The 16,005-nt window shown below is 43.6% G+C and overlaps 1 protein-coding gene across 17 annotated transcripts in view; it reads left to right on the forward strand.

Annotated features, from left to right (window-relative positions):
- The first annotated feature begins 2,719 nt into the window (after positions 1 to 2,719).
- BPTF (bromodomain PHD finger transcription factor) overlaps positions 2,720 to 16,005 on the forward strand; it is a 54,404-nt gene continuing 41,118 nt past the window's right edge. For 10 of the 17 annotated variants that reach the window (XM_027654646.1, XM_027654652.1, XM_027654656.1 and 7 more), the window contains exons 1-2: positions 3,313 to 3,505; positions 14,353 to 15,175. In XM_027654646.1, coding sequence (XP_027510447.1) covers positions 3,313 to 3,505; positions 14,353 to 15,175 — 1,016 coding nt within the window. Of the gene's footprint in view, positions 3,506 to 14,352; positions 15,176 to 16,005 lie in introns of those variants that run through there. The other 7 variants (XR_003529566.1, XM_027654644.1, XM_027654643.1 and 4 more) reach the window with 4 other exon arrangements.

Below are 16,005 nucleotides of genomic sequence, written 5' to 3' on the forward strand. Positions count from 1 at the left end.
AAGTCATGCAAGCCCTTGCTTCCTAGGACTGACTTCTAGTCTGCAGCTGAGCTCTGGTGTAACATTACTCAGCAACACCTTGGTGTCTTAGAAAAATGTACCTGGAACTGATTTGAGAGGTGAACACTTAAATTCAATTCCTAATACAAGTTATGAAATAACTGGAGGGAAGGACTGGACAAAAGTGTCTCAATAATTTAAGCAAGAGCATATGCTGCTTGTTCTGAATGCCATCCAGCTGTAGGTTCTTCCCCTTATCCTTGGAGAGAGGGACCCATCCAGACAACAGCTTGGAACAACTGGGCTATTCATCTTCTCCAAAGTGCCTTGTGAAAGGAGGCTTTTTCTCCATCTGTCCTGAGCATGGAGGCAGGGTAGGGCCTCCAACCAAAAATTCCTCTTCCTGCTGTATTCAGTTCAATAATAAATATGCTCATTTAACCATACCAGCAAAAAGGAACTTCAAGTTCCTAATCAATATGTTCTATTCTGGGTGGATGTGAGTAGGTTAAGGGGTTAGGGTTGATTTCTCTGTGCTGAGCTGTGTGTTGGAAAGGACTGATTTATAGTCCTGACCCTGAAAGTTAATGTACCTCTCTATGCATCCATTTCTCCACCTATAAAATTATGTCCTGTTCAGTAAGCACTTCTGCATCACCAACTGCTAAATAAGAGATGGGATGATGGGATTAAGAGACAAGGTATTCAGATTCACAGTTCAGAAGCAAATGTTTCAGCACCTTTGATCGACTCCAGGTACACAAAATACACAGAATTTCAGAGATAATAATGCTCTCATAGTGCTGCAGGCTGTGTGATTAGTGCAGTAGATGCACTACATCCCTTTGCTGGATTCTCAGTGTACAGAGGGCAGAATGCACAGATGGTTTTTCCAAGATCACAAAGGGAGGCAGTGAAATAACCTCCCTTAAAATGTGTATCTGTGTATTCACGTATTTGAAGAGTTACCACAATCCTTTGCAATCTTGTAAGAGGTTGCAAAAATTAGCCTGACATAAGCAATCTAAAGGTAATTTGGAAGGTTCAGAATGCAAATTGAGTCTAAAGGTGTAAATGGGGTTGGGCAACAATGTTGCTGTTGCTGTGTGTGTCATACTGTGCTTAGACCAAGGTTCAGCCTGTGCAGCTGCAACACTACGTAAGAGAGAGAGGTGCAGATAAAAAGCTGGATGTAAGAGTGCAAACTGGGCTAAACCCCGCTGCCATTGTTGCATACTTGCAGGTTTGTGGGTTTAATGAGGTGCTTGGCTTGAGCAACAGGTTAATGAACAAAAGGCACTTCAAAAATGACTCTGGAAGGAGGGAAATGAAATGACACATTGGACGTGGAGCTGCCACGCTCGTGGCATGGCCAGGGTTGGGGTTTACCTTGCTTGGAAGCATAAGCAAGGGGCTGAGAGAAAATTAACATGAGTGGATTGATTTGCTAATGATAAAGCTTCAGGCTCTCTGGAATCCCAGAGCTGTGTCGATTTAGCAATGACAAGAAGGCTGGTTGTCAGAAATGCAAGATGTTTGCGTGCCTTGGGCCAGCTCTCAGTTTGTACTGAAACTGATACCTTGAATTCAAGCGATGCTGTTGGAAACCCAACAGTGCAGCTGTCGATTTTTTAGCCCTTTGGGGGCTCTGGCAAATGGGAAAACCAGAGGGAGCACAAAATAGATGATGTAGTGATCCAGTGAACTGTGGACACAGAGTAGATGGATGAAAATGCTAATGGTGGGTCCATATGTGATCTCAGCCTGTGCTTTACAGTGACTGGCTGTGTAAAGCTGAGCTGTAAGAGGGGTTTAGTGGGTGAGGATTTAAAGTACAACAGGGGAGCTGCTTGGTGCGGGCGATGGAGGAGGGAAACCTCTCCCGAGGGAACATCCAGGGGCTCTGGTTTTGGTGGGGGGTGAAGCACCTTGTGTGGAGCCCCTGCCCGGGGCCCACCTCGCTCACGGCTGTGCCCGGGGGGCTCGGGGCTGAGGGCGGGCACAGCCCGGGGGTCCCTCGGGAGAGAGACACGCTGGGCTCGGGCACCGCGGGTCGGGGGTGGGCACACGGTGAGCCCGGGGCAGGTCCGGCCGTGGGGGCACAGCGGGGCCGCCCGGCTGAGGGAGCCCCGCGGGGGCGGCTGGGGCCAGCGGGGGGACAGGGGCGAGCGGAGCGGGTTGGAGCCGGGGGCAGTGTCGGGGGCAGTGTCGGGGGCAGTGTCAGGGGCAGTCGGTGCCAGGGGTCGGTACCAGAGGCAGCGCGAGTCGGGGATCGGGGTCGGGGGTCAGTGGCAGTGCCAGCGGTCGGTGGCGCTGCTGGGGGTCTGTGTCAGTGCCGGGGGTCAGTGTCGGTGCAGTGGGTCGGTGTCGGTGCCGATCCCGGTGTATCCCGGTGGATCTCGATGTGTCCCAGTGTATCCCGATGTATCCCGGTGTGTCCCGGTGTGTCCCGGTGTGTCCCGGTGTATCCCGGTGTGTCGTGTCCCGGTGGGTCCCGGCTCTCGTCCGGTCCCTCGGCGGTTCCCCCTCAGCCGCCCCGGGAGCGCCCCCTGGCGGCGGCGGCGCGCAGAGCGCGCGGGCGGTCACGTGAGCGCGCTCGGGGCCTGGTGCCGCTTCCCCCAGTCAGCGCGAGCGGCCGAGGCGCAGGCGGGGAAACAAGATGGCGGCCGGCGGCGATCCGGAGCGGGGCGCCGGCGATTCGCGCTGAGCCGCGGCCCTCCCGGCCCGGCCCCCCCCGGCCCGGCCCCGCGCCCGAGCGGGGCGCGGAGCCTCCCCGTAGCCGCCTGTCCGGACTTCCGAGCGCCCTCCCGAGCCGCCCTTTCCACCACCCCCCCCGCCTCCCTTCCCCCTTCCCTCGGCCAGCGCCCAGCGATGCGGGGCCGGCGCGGGAGGCCGCCCAAGCAGCAGCAGCCGGCGGCGGCCGCCGCTCCGGCGAGCGCCCCGGCCCCGGCGGGCCCCATCGGCGGGCTGCGCTCCCGGCAGCGCGGCAGCAGCCGCGGCAGGTGGGCGGCCGCGGCCCAGCCGGAGACGGCGGGGCCCAAGCAGAAGGGAGCCGGCGCTGCCCAGGCCTCGCCGCCCGCCGCCGCCTCGCCCAGGGGGGGCGGCAAGAGGAAGGCGGGCGGCGGCGGCGGCACCCCCGGTGGGGGAGGCAGCGGCGGTAAGGGCAGGGGCAGGGCCGGGGCGGCAGGAGCAGGGGGAGGAGGAGGAGGCGCAGGAGGCAGCTGCAACAGCCAAGGCAGGGCTGCCTCGTCCAGGAGGAGCATCAGCAAAGTGGTGTACGACGATCATGAGAGCGAGGAGGAGGAGGAGAGCATGGTGTCCGAGGAGGAGGAGGAGGGAGACCCCGAGGATAACCAGAACTCCGAGGAGGAAGAGGAGGAGGAGATAATGGAGGAGGAGGACGACGACGACTCCGACTACCCCGAGGAGATGGAGGATGAGGACGACGCTAGTTATTGCACTGAGAGCAGCTTCAGGAGCCACAGCACCTACAGCAGCACCCCAGGTAGAGAGCCCGTGGGCGAACTCAAACAAGTCGAGGGGTCCCCCACATGCTCCCTCTAGGTTTGCAGATCCGGTCCGCGCTCCCAGGCGCGGTGTGAGGGATTTCTGCGAGCACTCCCGGGGACAGGGGGTTGCAAATAACCGGTGGCAACCCCACGGATGCGGGAGCATTAGAAGATGCTCCCAAACACATGCACCGAGGGGAGGGAGGAGGGCGGGCAGGACTGGCTGGAACAAGGGGATGCTTTGCAAATATGCGCGTGGATTGTGGTGCCTGCAGAAATGATCCACCTGAACGTGTTGCAAACGATGTCAAAAGTGCGTGGAGCATTTCTCTTTAAATTTAAAAACAGGGGAAGCGACAGGCACGCCTTGCAAAGAGGTCCTTTCATTTAAACACAGGAAGAGATGGCTTGTGCTTGCAAATGTAACTTGATGTTGAAAGGAAAGGAGGCACATGCAACTTGGAAGTGGCCTTAAAAAAAACCGAAAACCCCAGAAACACTGAAAATTTTCAGGCTCTTGAAATCAGAGCTATAACTGGATCCAGCATTTACTGGCTTTAAGACAAAAGTAGCTTTCCAAGGAGGGAAATGAGGTGCATTGTTCAAAATGGAGATTGCATTGTTATAGTTTAGGGAAAAGTGCACAGGGCCTCATTGCAAGGGTGTAAACCTTGTTTTAGTTAAGCTCAAAGATTAAAAGGTGGAGGTCGAGTCAAAAGTCTTGGGTTTAAATGCTGCGTTTATCTTAAGATATAGCAACCTTTAAAACTTGTGCTGGGATTACAACTCGTTAAACCTCATTGTGGTTATTTTTTTTTAATTCTAGTGGCAAATTTGGGCACAATTTTTTAAGGCCTGCTCTTCTGTGTGTCCGTAATTCGTTCATTAACCGTGTGGGTTTCAACTTTCAAAAATTCTTTTATTTAAACTTAAGCACTTTGGATTTTTTTGAACTCATTCTAGAATGGAGTCCAAGCTTAGAATATTTTATATTTTAATTTTTTTTTTTTTTAAGTGTCTGAACCAGGAGAGTAGTTAAGCACCTATGGTGATTTGGGCTCCAGAATAGCAGACACTGCTGGTGCACAAGTGTTTGGCCACTTTGTAAGAGGGAAGGAACAGGTTGTTGGTGTAAATGCATTGTATCTTAACTGAAAGTTAAGTAGTAAGTTTCGAGTAGTTATCTGATGACTTCTTAAAAGGGGGAAGTACTGGCTGCTAAATGTGTCATTTGTTTTTATTTTGGTGAGTTCAGGGTATCAGCTCATTTTGTGACTTCATAATAGTCCTTTAAAAGGCTCTGTGTGTTTGTCTGTGTATTTTTTAACCTATATCCATATGCTCAAAAATGTAAATGAATCGAACTAAATACATACATTGCTAAATTAATTTAATTTAGAGATAGTTTTTAAGAAGTTAGCTTACCTGTTGCAGGGGTGTCCTGCAATCAAATTGAAATTTTTGGAATATTTTTACTTTAAAGGTTGAGATCTGCCTTCGCAGAAGAAAAAAGCTTTAAAGCACTCTCTTGACTTTTAACTCTTCATTTTCTGCTTAGTTGTGGTAACTTTAATTTTTATTACTCCTTGGGTGTGCTTCTGTCAGGAAAATAATATATTTATGATTGTAACTGGCTAGGTCAGGAAAATACTTTTCACATGAGCATCCAGGTTTCAAGTGAGTTGTGCAGAGAATGGGTGGATGCGGTTTTTGAAATGTGCTCAGTGTTTTGGCAAATCACAGGACAGCTCTGTGTGCATTGTTGTACAAGCAGAGACAGGTTTTATGTGGTATTGAGGTGTATCAGAAACCATTTTGATCATTTATATGTTTATTTCTCACCTGGTCAGGCTGACTTCAGTTAACTTCTTTCAGACAAGTGCAAGTGTAAGCATTTTCACCCTTACGTGTTTTTTTCTTTATGCTGAGTTTTTGAGAGTTAAAACATCTCTGTTGTTGTTTTGGTGATTTTCTGGTAGTTCCCATTAGTTCGGTATTTGCCTAAAGGTCTCCCTCCCTCCTCCTCTCTCTCCCAGGCGTTCTGTTGCCCTTTTGCAAAGAAAATATAAACTTTTCATTCACTCAGCTCAGTCTGTTCCTCTCCGGGACATATCCCTGTGTGGGGAGCAGGGCTGTGCTGTGGTGGCACTGATGGAAATCCCAGTCTTGTCATAATCCAGGGAGAGATGCTGGACATCAAAACAGCCTTAACAGGCAAAGGAAAGGTTCATCCAACATCAGTACCTGTGTCTGACAGTGGCCAGTGCAGAGGGGAGTTAAAGCACAGATGTGTCTGAATTAAATGTTCCTTCAGGGGCTCCAGAGCTGTTTGACTCAGGTGCACCCTGAGCCAGAGCTGGTCTTCAGCTGTGTTTACATATGGGGTTTTTCCTTTCAGACCTTTGTCTTCAAACCAGACAAATTGTAAGACAGTGACAGAGTTCCTGGTGAACTGGAGGCCTTGAAGGAGTGTCTCTTCCCTTGGTTTAAACTCTCTCCTGACAGAATCCTGCAGTTTTTTACCAGAGGAGATGATGAACAATCCTTCTCCTTTTATCTTCCCTCAGTCATTTGCAACCTGAATTACAGCCACTCTCAGGATATAGTCTTAGGGACTGAGGAGTTTATTTTTTGAGAGCAGGATATTAAAAAATTGCCCTCCCAGTCAAACTCCCCTGCCAACCAAGCTTTTACACATAAATCACATCCCAGTTAAACGGGTGACTCTTTGTACAGTCTTTTCAAACTTCCATTCAACAATGAATTAAAAGATCACAGAGCAATGTCTCAAGCCCAGAAAGGCTCAGTTTTTATGCTCTCATGGGGAGTTTGATTTATCTTGAGCTTGGATGTAGGGATACCTTTTTACTATGTTGTTGTTATTATTATTGTAAGTATTTAAAGAAGCAAAATCTTAGGAAAGGTAAAATGCCTTTAATATACCACTTAATAATGGTACAGTAAAAGCATATGACACTTATAATATCACACAGATTTTGTGTGTGTGATGTCTCTTACCCCTTGGCATTCCCAGCAGGTGGATGTACTCTTAGGACAGGTATCCTGTGTGTCTTGGATCACTAAACATTTTTGCCATTCCCTGTCCACTGTAAATTCTACTTTGGGCTTGTTACCCTTGTATTATAGTTACCAAATATTTTCCATATGTTGCAGAATTTTAAGGGAAGGGTTTAATCAAGGTACCTGGAACTCCTTCACTTTTTGTTTCTTGATTTTTCTTCCTCAGAACCTAGAAAAACTAGCTTTAGGAAGAGCTGTACATCTAGATTTTGGCTGAGATCATCATCATCAATCTGTTGAACAAGCCCGAGCCAAAATATTTGTCCTAAAACACATTAAATAATACTTTTAGGTGGATTTTGTTAGTCTGAGCACTTGCAGGACTTGACCATTGCTTCTCTTAACCAGTTACTTCACATTTTTCTTCAGAGTGAAAGAAAGTAGCTGGAAAGCAGCATTCTGTGTGCCTGTAGTGATTTTTTATCTTAACGTTTTTCTGCTCTTGAGGAATTGTTTAAGTGGAGACATTGAGATAGGACAGTAAGATATGCAGCCTCTTTTGTGTGCTGGGAGAGATGATTTACCAGCCTCCCTGACACCTTACCTGGGGTACCCTCTTCTCTAAATTAAACCTGGCATGCTCTTATTTTACCACTTAGTGATCTGCACTTTGATTTGTGCTCTAGAGGGAACGATCACTAGTTCATCGTGCCAGTCATGGAAAACGTAGGAGAGAGTCCCAACAAAGAAATTGTGAAGGCCAGAGGAGTAAATCTGGGGCTGATCCTCCTGTATTGACTCGTAAATTGGCAATTTATCTGAAGAGGGTGTTTGTCACTTGGGTCATCTCAGGAGCTCTGTGCTGCAGGTGCCTCACCCTTATCAAATATGTGTGTTGTAAAAGGGAGGATAGTTTGATGGGCTGCTGATGAGTTTATTGTGCAGACTTTTTTGTGTAGATCTGCAGTAAAATTCCGTAATTGATCGTTGTTTGGGGTAGGACTGGTGTAAGGTGAATAAAGGTGGATTTTAGACTGGGGCTGGCTCTCAGGGCTCTCTGACTTCTGAAATGAGTTACAACTCATCCCGAGTGTAGTTCCTAAGAAACTGTCAAATTGTTCCAGAAAATCATTATGTCAGTGCTACCTGTATTTTTGGGCAGGTTTTTTTGCCTGGGTTCAAGGCATGAAAGGGTTGTGCCTATGAGTCCTCAGGATGACAGTGTGGGACCTCATCTGTTACTTGTCTTGCATTAGTTCTCCAAATGTTCAAGTGGTGCCACAGAACTCAGTGAGTTTGTATTCCTGGCTCCTGCTGGGAGACTGCTGATGGCCATAATAGTGGGAAATTAAATTCCTAATATAAAATCCATAGAGAACCCTAGTTTAATTTAAAAATGCACTGCTGACAGGTGTACAAACTGAGAAAAATCAGCCAAAAGTTTTAAGGTTTTAAAAGAACATCAAGACCTAGTTTTGTGCAGGGCAAGGCAGGAGTCAACATGTGAGAATTTGTGTGATAGGGGTGCACTCAGGATGTAGCTTCATAACCAGTTGTTTTTCCATTTGTGTTTCAACTTCCAAAGCTTTTGTGGTGCTTGAAATGTCTCATTTTTACTGTTGGTTTAGATTAAGTTTAATCTGGTTTATGTTTGGTGTTGTTTACTTTTCTTTTTTCCACAAGTAGTTACAAACACATCCTTTCAGAATTTTTTTCTGAAAGAGGCTGTTTGACTTGTGAATATTAGAAACATGTTGATTATCAGGTTGGCATTTTTAGAGGGGAAAAAAAAATGTTTTGTAGAAGTCAAAGCCTTTAATTTTGGCCCATCCCAAGAAAAAGATTTAGAGTCTTCTATTTTGGTACTGCTTTTCATAATATATTCTTATTTTATGTTAAACTCATTCATTTTACTGCTTTTTCTTCTTTGGTGTAAACTGAGCAAATGTTCTCCCAAAGGGTTGACTTTTAATTAAGGAACCAGCTTGGATATTGCTGTGACAAACATGCAGCTCTCTCCAGTTTCTGCATTCTGCTGTGAAAGGAAAAAAAAAACCCAAAAAACCTTTTCTTATGCATTTTCATCGACTGTTCCCAGTTTTCTCAGTGATATCCAACAAGAGCTGTGTTGCTGTTCAGTCCCGTTTGAAATGTGACTGGTGCAAAGCAGTAACAAGAAGTGTGTGTTTATTAAAACCAAACCAAAACAGGGAGTTCAGGAGTTTCCAGGAGGAAGGAAAACGTAGGAGAGGGCGTCTTCTCTAAGGAGAACTCTGCTCCCAGGACATCCTATAGAACTGCCAGTTGGGCTTTATGTTGAGAAGTTTTTACAGTGACTCATGATCTGGAAAACAAAACCAGCCCAGTTCTACTTTACTAAAGATGGACTTTTATGTGAGAGTTGTGAGGTTTGACTTGACTCATGGAACTTCAAGCCAAAAATTCATAATCTCTTCTTGGGGGAGAATTGAAAGTCTTTGCACTTGCTGGGGTCAATTTTGTGGAGTGCAGCTGAAGGGTGGTGGGGGTTGTTCTATATTTTCCCCCTCCTGTGACAGATTTATGAAGTATCTGAAACTTCTTGATCTGACTTTTCTTTTCCCAAAACCCTTACCAAGTTTATCCTCTCCACAGCAACAGTGAGGAGGAACCCTGAGCTTGACTCAAGCCCTGAGAAATTATGAGGAAGGGAAAGTTTTTAGAGACCAGTTTTGAGCTTTCAGACCAAGAAAGGATGGGCCAAGTGTGTATTTTTCAGGTCATACCAGTGCAGCCACCACTCTGTCCCTGTTCTAACAACACAGAGCATTTGTCCTGTAGGATCCCACCCACCAGTCCAATATTTGGAATATTTGGCCTGGAAGGCTCTTTACTGGTCCTGCACATCTGGAGAGGAGGGATGTGTAACATCACTGAGACAAGGCAAAAGTGGAATTTTTGGATTTTTTTTTTTTAGGCTGCGTGTGATTGGAATAACTGAAGTGCATGAAAGTCATATTTAGTCCTGATCCAACCTTTCTGTATTTTGGACACTGTCAATTGTTCATTGAGATACTCTGTTTTAAAACTCTCTACCTAAGATGTTAAAGATGGTTAAAGTAGATTTAAGTTCTGTATTCTCCTGTGGTAAGGAATAGATGTGACTTTCCCTTTTCTTCTCTCAGTCTGTGAATGAAAGTATAGTCAAACTTTTTGGTCATTTCAAGCTCCTTTTAGTTTCTAAATTTTGGAAAGGTCAGCATTTGAACCAAATAAGTTGAATAGATGGAAATATAAAAAAAAAAATAAAGCAAGTGTTTGAGTTTTTTAAGTAAATTCTGGTTCTGGGTGTTCAGACTGTTAGTTCAGTAACTTCATTTTATTTCAAATATCATTAGTGTGTTTGTTTAAATATTTGTAATATAAATTATTTTAGTAGATCATTGTAAGTGTAGGTTGTAATTATCAATATCTATAATTAAATTTGCCATGGGAATAAAATTGTTTACGCTTTAATCTTAATTACAGATTTAATTTGATCTTCAACTAGAGAATTCAAAGTAGGGACAGGTAACCAGTGCAGGCTGCTTGGGCACTTTGGAAGACAACTAGTGAAGGAATGCCAGTTAAAAGAAATTTGTGCTGGATAAAAATGTAATGCTGAGACACTAAAGGTGATCTGGATCCTGTCAATAGTCCAGTTGTGGCAGCAGGAGACTATTGGCAAATCCATTTGTCCTTCCAAATAAAGCTGTGGAATTTGAGTGGTGCAGAAGTGGATGTTTTCTCCCTTTGTGCTGCCTCAAACTTGGAGGTGAAATTTGATTCAGAGACTTAGTTAATATGCAAAAACCATCTTAAAAGTATCCAATTTGCATGTAATAAAACTTGAGTACGTTTTGGGAGGCTGCAGTGTGTGTAAATTGAGAGTAGATATCTTTAATTGAGAGTAAATTCATGTGGATGCAGTTTAAAGTCTGCTCAGTCAGGTGGTGCTCAAAGCAGAAGGAACCTGCTCATGCACCTGCTCTGGAATCCTCTTGGTGCTTTTTATTTCAGGCAAAATAGTACAAACTGCAATTTTTCCTTGAAACAAACATTCCCCGTGGAGGCCAAAATCTTTGACAAATGACAAGTCAAAAAAAAAAAAAGTTGTTGTCAGATCCTAGAATCTATAAAGTAATTTAAAATCAAAATGAAGAGACCCAAGTTTTTTGCTGGGCTGTGTGTGCCAGTGAATGTCAGATTCCAACACTGGACAATTTGCCTTGTGGTAAAGAAGATTGTCCTTGAAAGTGAAGAGCTTGAAGAGTTGGGTGTGTTTATGGTAGGAAAGCATTTCTCAAGGTTTGAGGGATTTTTTTTTATGTGTTTCTGAGAGACAATTGGATAAACATGGACTGTGATCTTCAAAAACCTTCACAGAAATGAAACTGCTGCAAAGCAGGGTGAGCTGGGTGGGGTGTGAGCACACGGATAATCAGCAGTGAAGAAAGAAGGTTGTCCACCCAACCAGTAGAACACAAACATTTCAGCTCAAAAAAAGAGGCTGTAGCACTTTGACATCATTGTCTGATATTCCAGTGACCTGCACTTTTAATTTCAGTTCACTGGCCACTTAGAGATGCTTCAAGATTTATGAGCACCTTGGCAAAGAATGTCCATCCTTTTCACTGGAGATTGTTGGACTACTTGGGTTGGTTGGGTTGGGATTTCTGGCAGGTTTTTGTTGTTTTTTTGAAGGTGTCTGGAGTGTCCCCTGAGCTCACAGCTGATGTGTTGATCAGTAATAAGTATAAGCACAAATTGCTTGGAATTTCTGAATTTCCAAATCACCCTTTGTGATTCCCTTCTGAACTTCAAATTCTAGTCAGCCTGGGTACACCAAATGTTGATAACAAATTGAAAGGGAAATTGGAAAGAAAAAAAGCCGGCACAGAAAGATTTGAAATACTGTGCCACCAACTCATTCAAGAAAAATACAGTTTCTTTCTAAGACATTCTACATCTCTGAATACTTTCCTTTTTTAGCTCTGGAAACCAGTTCATATGCAGTTCAGAATTCTTCAAGGCAGTTCAGTGTCTGAAAAGAGAAATGATTGGAGCTCTTGAGCTGCGGTGTGTGATTTAGTGTGGATGGGGAGTGTTGAGAGAGCAGAGTATTTTAATGTGCTGCAACTGTGAGGTGTAACACAAAGCAGTGGACAAAGGAAGCACGTGTTTTATAATGCAGTGTGTGTTTCTTACTGTCCCAACTATTAGTTTTATTATTACTTTTAAAATTTCTGTGCAAACGTGAAAATACATAAACCAATTGCAATAGAGGAAGTGCTAGGGATTAATTTTTTCAGAACATACCAGGAATGCCTTGGGTTAGGATTCTTTTTTGATGTGACAAATACAGTGGCCTTAAATTGCACCAGGGGATGTTCTGAGTAGGTATTAAGACATTTTTTTTCACTGCAAGGGTTGTAAAGCACTGGAACAGCTGCCCAGGGAAGTGGTGGAGTCCCCAGCCCTGGAAGTGTTCAGAGGATGTGGCCCTTGAGGACGTGGTTTAGTGGTGAATTTTGGATGGGTTGACAGTTGCACTTGGTGATCTTAAAGGTCTTTTCCAACCTCAGTTATTCTGTGATTCCATACCTGTGGTTCTCTCTTGGCAAAGAGACATCAGCAAAGGGGGTGTGTTGGGAGTCTGCATAGAACAAGTAGAATTTTGTTGGAGGAGAAAAATCTCAACCCATGAGAAGAAATCAGGAGTCTTTGGTTGTTTCAGCAGTGGTCCTTCATTGCAGTTTGTCTGAAATTATGGGGGTTTGTCACTCCTGATGAATTTGGGTAAAGCAGGGGGAAGGTCCTTGCTGCTCTGTCTTGAAGGGCTCTTTTATGGCTTTGCTGTGTGACAGATACATTTTTCTGCTACAGTTGCAAACACTGGAAAGAATCCTAGTTGATAACTCTGCTGGCTTTGTGATATTTGGACTCTGTGAGGACCATCAGTGATCTCAGAGTATCTGTTCTGTGTTGGTGATGTCCTGCATGGCCAGCTGGGACTGGTCCCACACAATATTGAAGGAAGGTTCAGGGCCCTGAAGGAGTTTAACGTGTGAATGTGTGTGTGATTTTTGCTTTGTGGTCTTTGCACAAACCACAAATGGTTTAATTAATCTGTGATTTTGGATCATGGTGATAGAAAAGCTGCGTTTCGTCTAGAGAACTCTTACTTTGGGCCTGGCTCTGAAACTCCTGTGTCTTGGTGTGTTTGCCATGATTAAACATTTTCCACTGATTAATGCATGTTGGAAGACAGTCATAGAAGCATTCTTTCATTTTCCACAGTCACAACTCCAACTTCACTAAACTTGGAAAGTTATTTTTACCCTCAGATGATGTTGACCCATTATTTCTGCAGTGGAAACATCTGGCAATTCATCCATATTGTTTGAGTGTGTAACTTGTTGCGTAAGATTTAATTCTTTAAAGTTGGAAAGGGAGAGTTTGTCTGGGATCCTTTTGCCATATCAGCTCAGGAATTAATTTATTTTTCTCCTGGAATCGTTTGTTATGCATCAAGGTGTTTCTTAAAGGTAGCTTTTCTTTCTGGTAACTTTTTTTCCCCTTTTTCAATGCATTAAAGTTTAAGGTGTTTAAGGTTCAGCAGGATCTGCCTTAGCAGGTCTTCTCCCCTCATTAGACTTAGTTCCTGTATTTATGGGGGTGATTCTGAAGTTCAGTTGTTGGCCAGAATCTTAGTGTGCTTACCAGAGTTCAGTTCTTGGATTAAACCAATATGATGGTTTATGAGATTGTCTCCATTTGATTAAATTGGCTTTTTTCTAAAAATGGCAGTAAGTTTAATGAGTGCATCCTAAAACTTATGCATTAGCTGCTAAGTAGTTGCATGTTGCTGGATAGGTTTTTTGTTATTTTGGTAGATGATTAAAATATTTCACCTGTCTGGTAGAGTCCTGCACAAAACCTTTCCTCTTTTGTATTTCCTTCTGCTTGGCATCAAGAGTAGTGGAATTAAAGGGAAGGAATTCTTATTTGAATTGGCATCTGAGACTGAATTAATTATGCTCACTGTCTTTTAGGTAGTAAAACAACTCTTTAGTTTAGCTTTTTGTGTTAAGCTTTGCCCTTCCATAATTTTGCCTCTTATTCTGTGCATATTGCTCCTGTTTTATTGAAGCATGAGAGTGGGTTGGGGTTTTTTTGGGTTGGTTGATGTGTTTGTTTCATTTTGTTTTGTTTTCAGAAATCAGGAATTTTTGAAATATTTTCATAAAACATCACATTTAACTTTTGTTTGTGGCTTGTAGATATCTGGGTGAAATATCCTAGTTAGAAAGCAGTGGACAAAGTGCTTTAGGTTCTCTTTTGTATTTTCATCTGGTTGAAATCGATGTCCTAAGACATCTGCTTGAAATGAGCTTTCCTGGATAGGAGAAGAGCTTGCAATATTTTAGTACAAAATATCTGCTGTTTGGAGCTTCGAGTTGAAACAAGTCATGCTGAAGAAAAATGAGAAGAATCTCTAAATTATTATTTTTTTGGCCGAGGGAAATGTCTTTCATTCTAAGTAATTCCAACAATTAAATTTTAAAGATTTAGTAGATATGTATTATAAAGGAAATGCAACTACTCTTGGTGTCTAAACTTCAGATATCTGGGATTTTATTTCCATACAAGATTATTGGCTGAGTTGTCACACTTATGTAACTGTGAAGATTCTGAATTCTTATTTTACAATAGTTTACAGTGTGAGACAGTCACTGATGTTTAAACATGTTGACCTGTGAAGAGCAAAATCCTGACTGTTGGTTTGTTTGTTTTTTTCCAGGTAGGAGAAGACAAAGAGCACATCGTCCTCGCTCTCCGATACTGGAAGAAAAAGATATCCCACCCTTGGAGTTTCCTAAATCCTCAGAGGACTTAATGGTGCCTAGTGAGCATATAATGAATGTTATTGCCATCTATGAGGTACTAAGGAACTTTGGCACTGTTTTACGCCTCTCTCCTTTTCGTTTTGAGGACTTCTGTGCTGCTCTGGTAAGTCAAGAGCAGTGCACACTTATGGCAGAGATGCACATAGTGCTTTTAAAAGCAGTTTTACGTGAAGAAGACACTTCAAATACTACCTTTGGACCTGCTGACCTCAAAGATAGCGTTAATTCCACTTTGTATTTCATAGATGGAATGACGTGGCCAGAGGTCCTGCGGGTTTATTGTGAGAGTGACAAGGAATACCATCATGTTCTTCCTTACCAAGAGACAGAGGACTATCCTTATGGACCAGTAGAGAATAAAATCAAAGTCCTGCAGTTCTTAGTGGATCAGTTCCTTACCACAAACATTGCACGGGAGGAGTTAATGTCAGAAGGTGTCATTCAGTACGATGATCACTGTAGGGTTTGTCACAAGCTCGGGGATTTGCTGTGCTGTGAGACCTGCTCGGCCGTGTATCACCTGGAGTGTGTGAAACCCCCTCTGGAGGAGGTGCCCGAGGACGAGTGGCAGTGTGAGGTCTGTGTGGCACACAAGGTGCCTGGAGTGACTGACTGTGTTGCTGAAATCCAAAAAAACAAGCCCTACATCCGACATGAGCCCATTGGATACGACAGGCACAGGAGGAAATACTGGTTCCTGAACAGGAGGATCATCATGTGAGTAAACTAATAATTTCTGAACAGTCATATTGTGTTGGATGTGTTTCAATACTTACTGTAAGTTGCTGTTGCCATCTTAAAGCTGTTCTTTCTTTAGGTAAATCCATTGCTTGCTGTTCTGTTAGCAGGTTGCTAAAGACCGTGTAATTAATCCATCATATTTATCCAAAATTAATATTCTCATAATCCATATATCAAAAGGAAGAAAAATCAAGGCCTCATGCTTAATATTAATGTACTTAAAACACATGAATGTGAGGAAAAGGAAGGGAATTTTCATGAGAACACTCCAGTTTCTTGCAGAAGTTACTGAAGAGAAGTTGAACTCTTTTTATGACAGGTTGTGGTATATCACTGCTTGGGTGGTGTTTGGCTGCCAGCTACTGGTTTGATACTTTTGAACCTGAATTTTTTAGAGGCATTCCAAGATATTCACCATAGAAATGCAGGAAATGCTGCATTGAACACTTCTGCAGAGTAAACAAAGTCAAAATAGCAAGACGTGCCTGTCTTCAAGGGAACTGCTTCCTGTGTTTCACACACTTTACTCTTACTGGTTTATCTTCATATACAAATTTATCTCAAAACATTATGAGTAATCAAACCCTTCTTAGTGAGGGCATTGTGCCCTGTTATTTTTTACCTGAAAAGTTGAATCTGAAATTATAAAAGCACTTCTGGAGTTTCACAAGAAAATAGCTAAAGATTGGGGTTTTTTTAATAAAAGGCAGTTATTATCTAATTGTTCTCATAACAGAGGAGAAATAATGTTTAGGTGACATCAGTGGTATTGTTACTTCATGAGAAATAAAGATTTTTCTAGATTT

The sequence above is a fragment of the Corapipo altera genome, unplaced genomic scaffold (genome assembly GCF_003945725.1).
Source record: "Corapipo altera isolate COAL_440 unplaced genomic scaffold, ASM394572v1 343, whole genome shotgun sequence".
NCBI classification, from domain to species: domain Eukaryota; kingdom Metazoa; phylum Chordata; class Aves; order Passeriformes; family Pipridae; genus Corapipo; species Corapipo altera.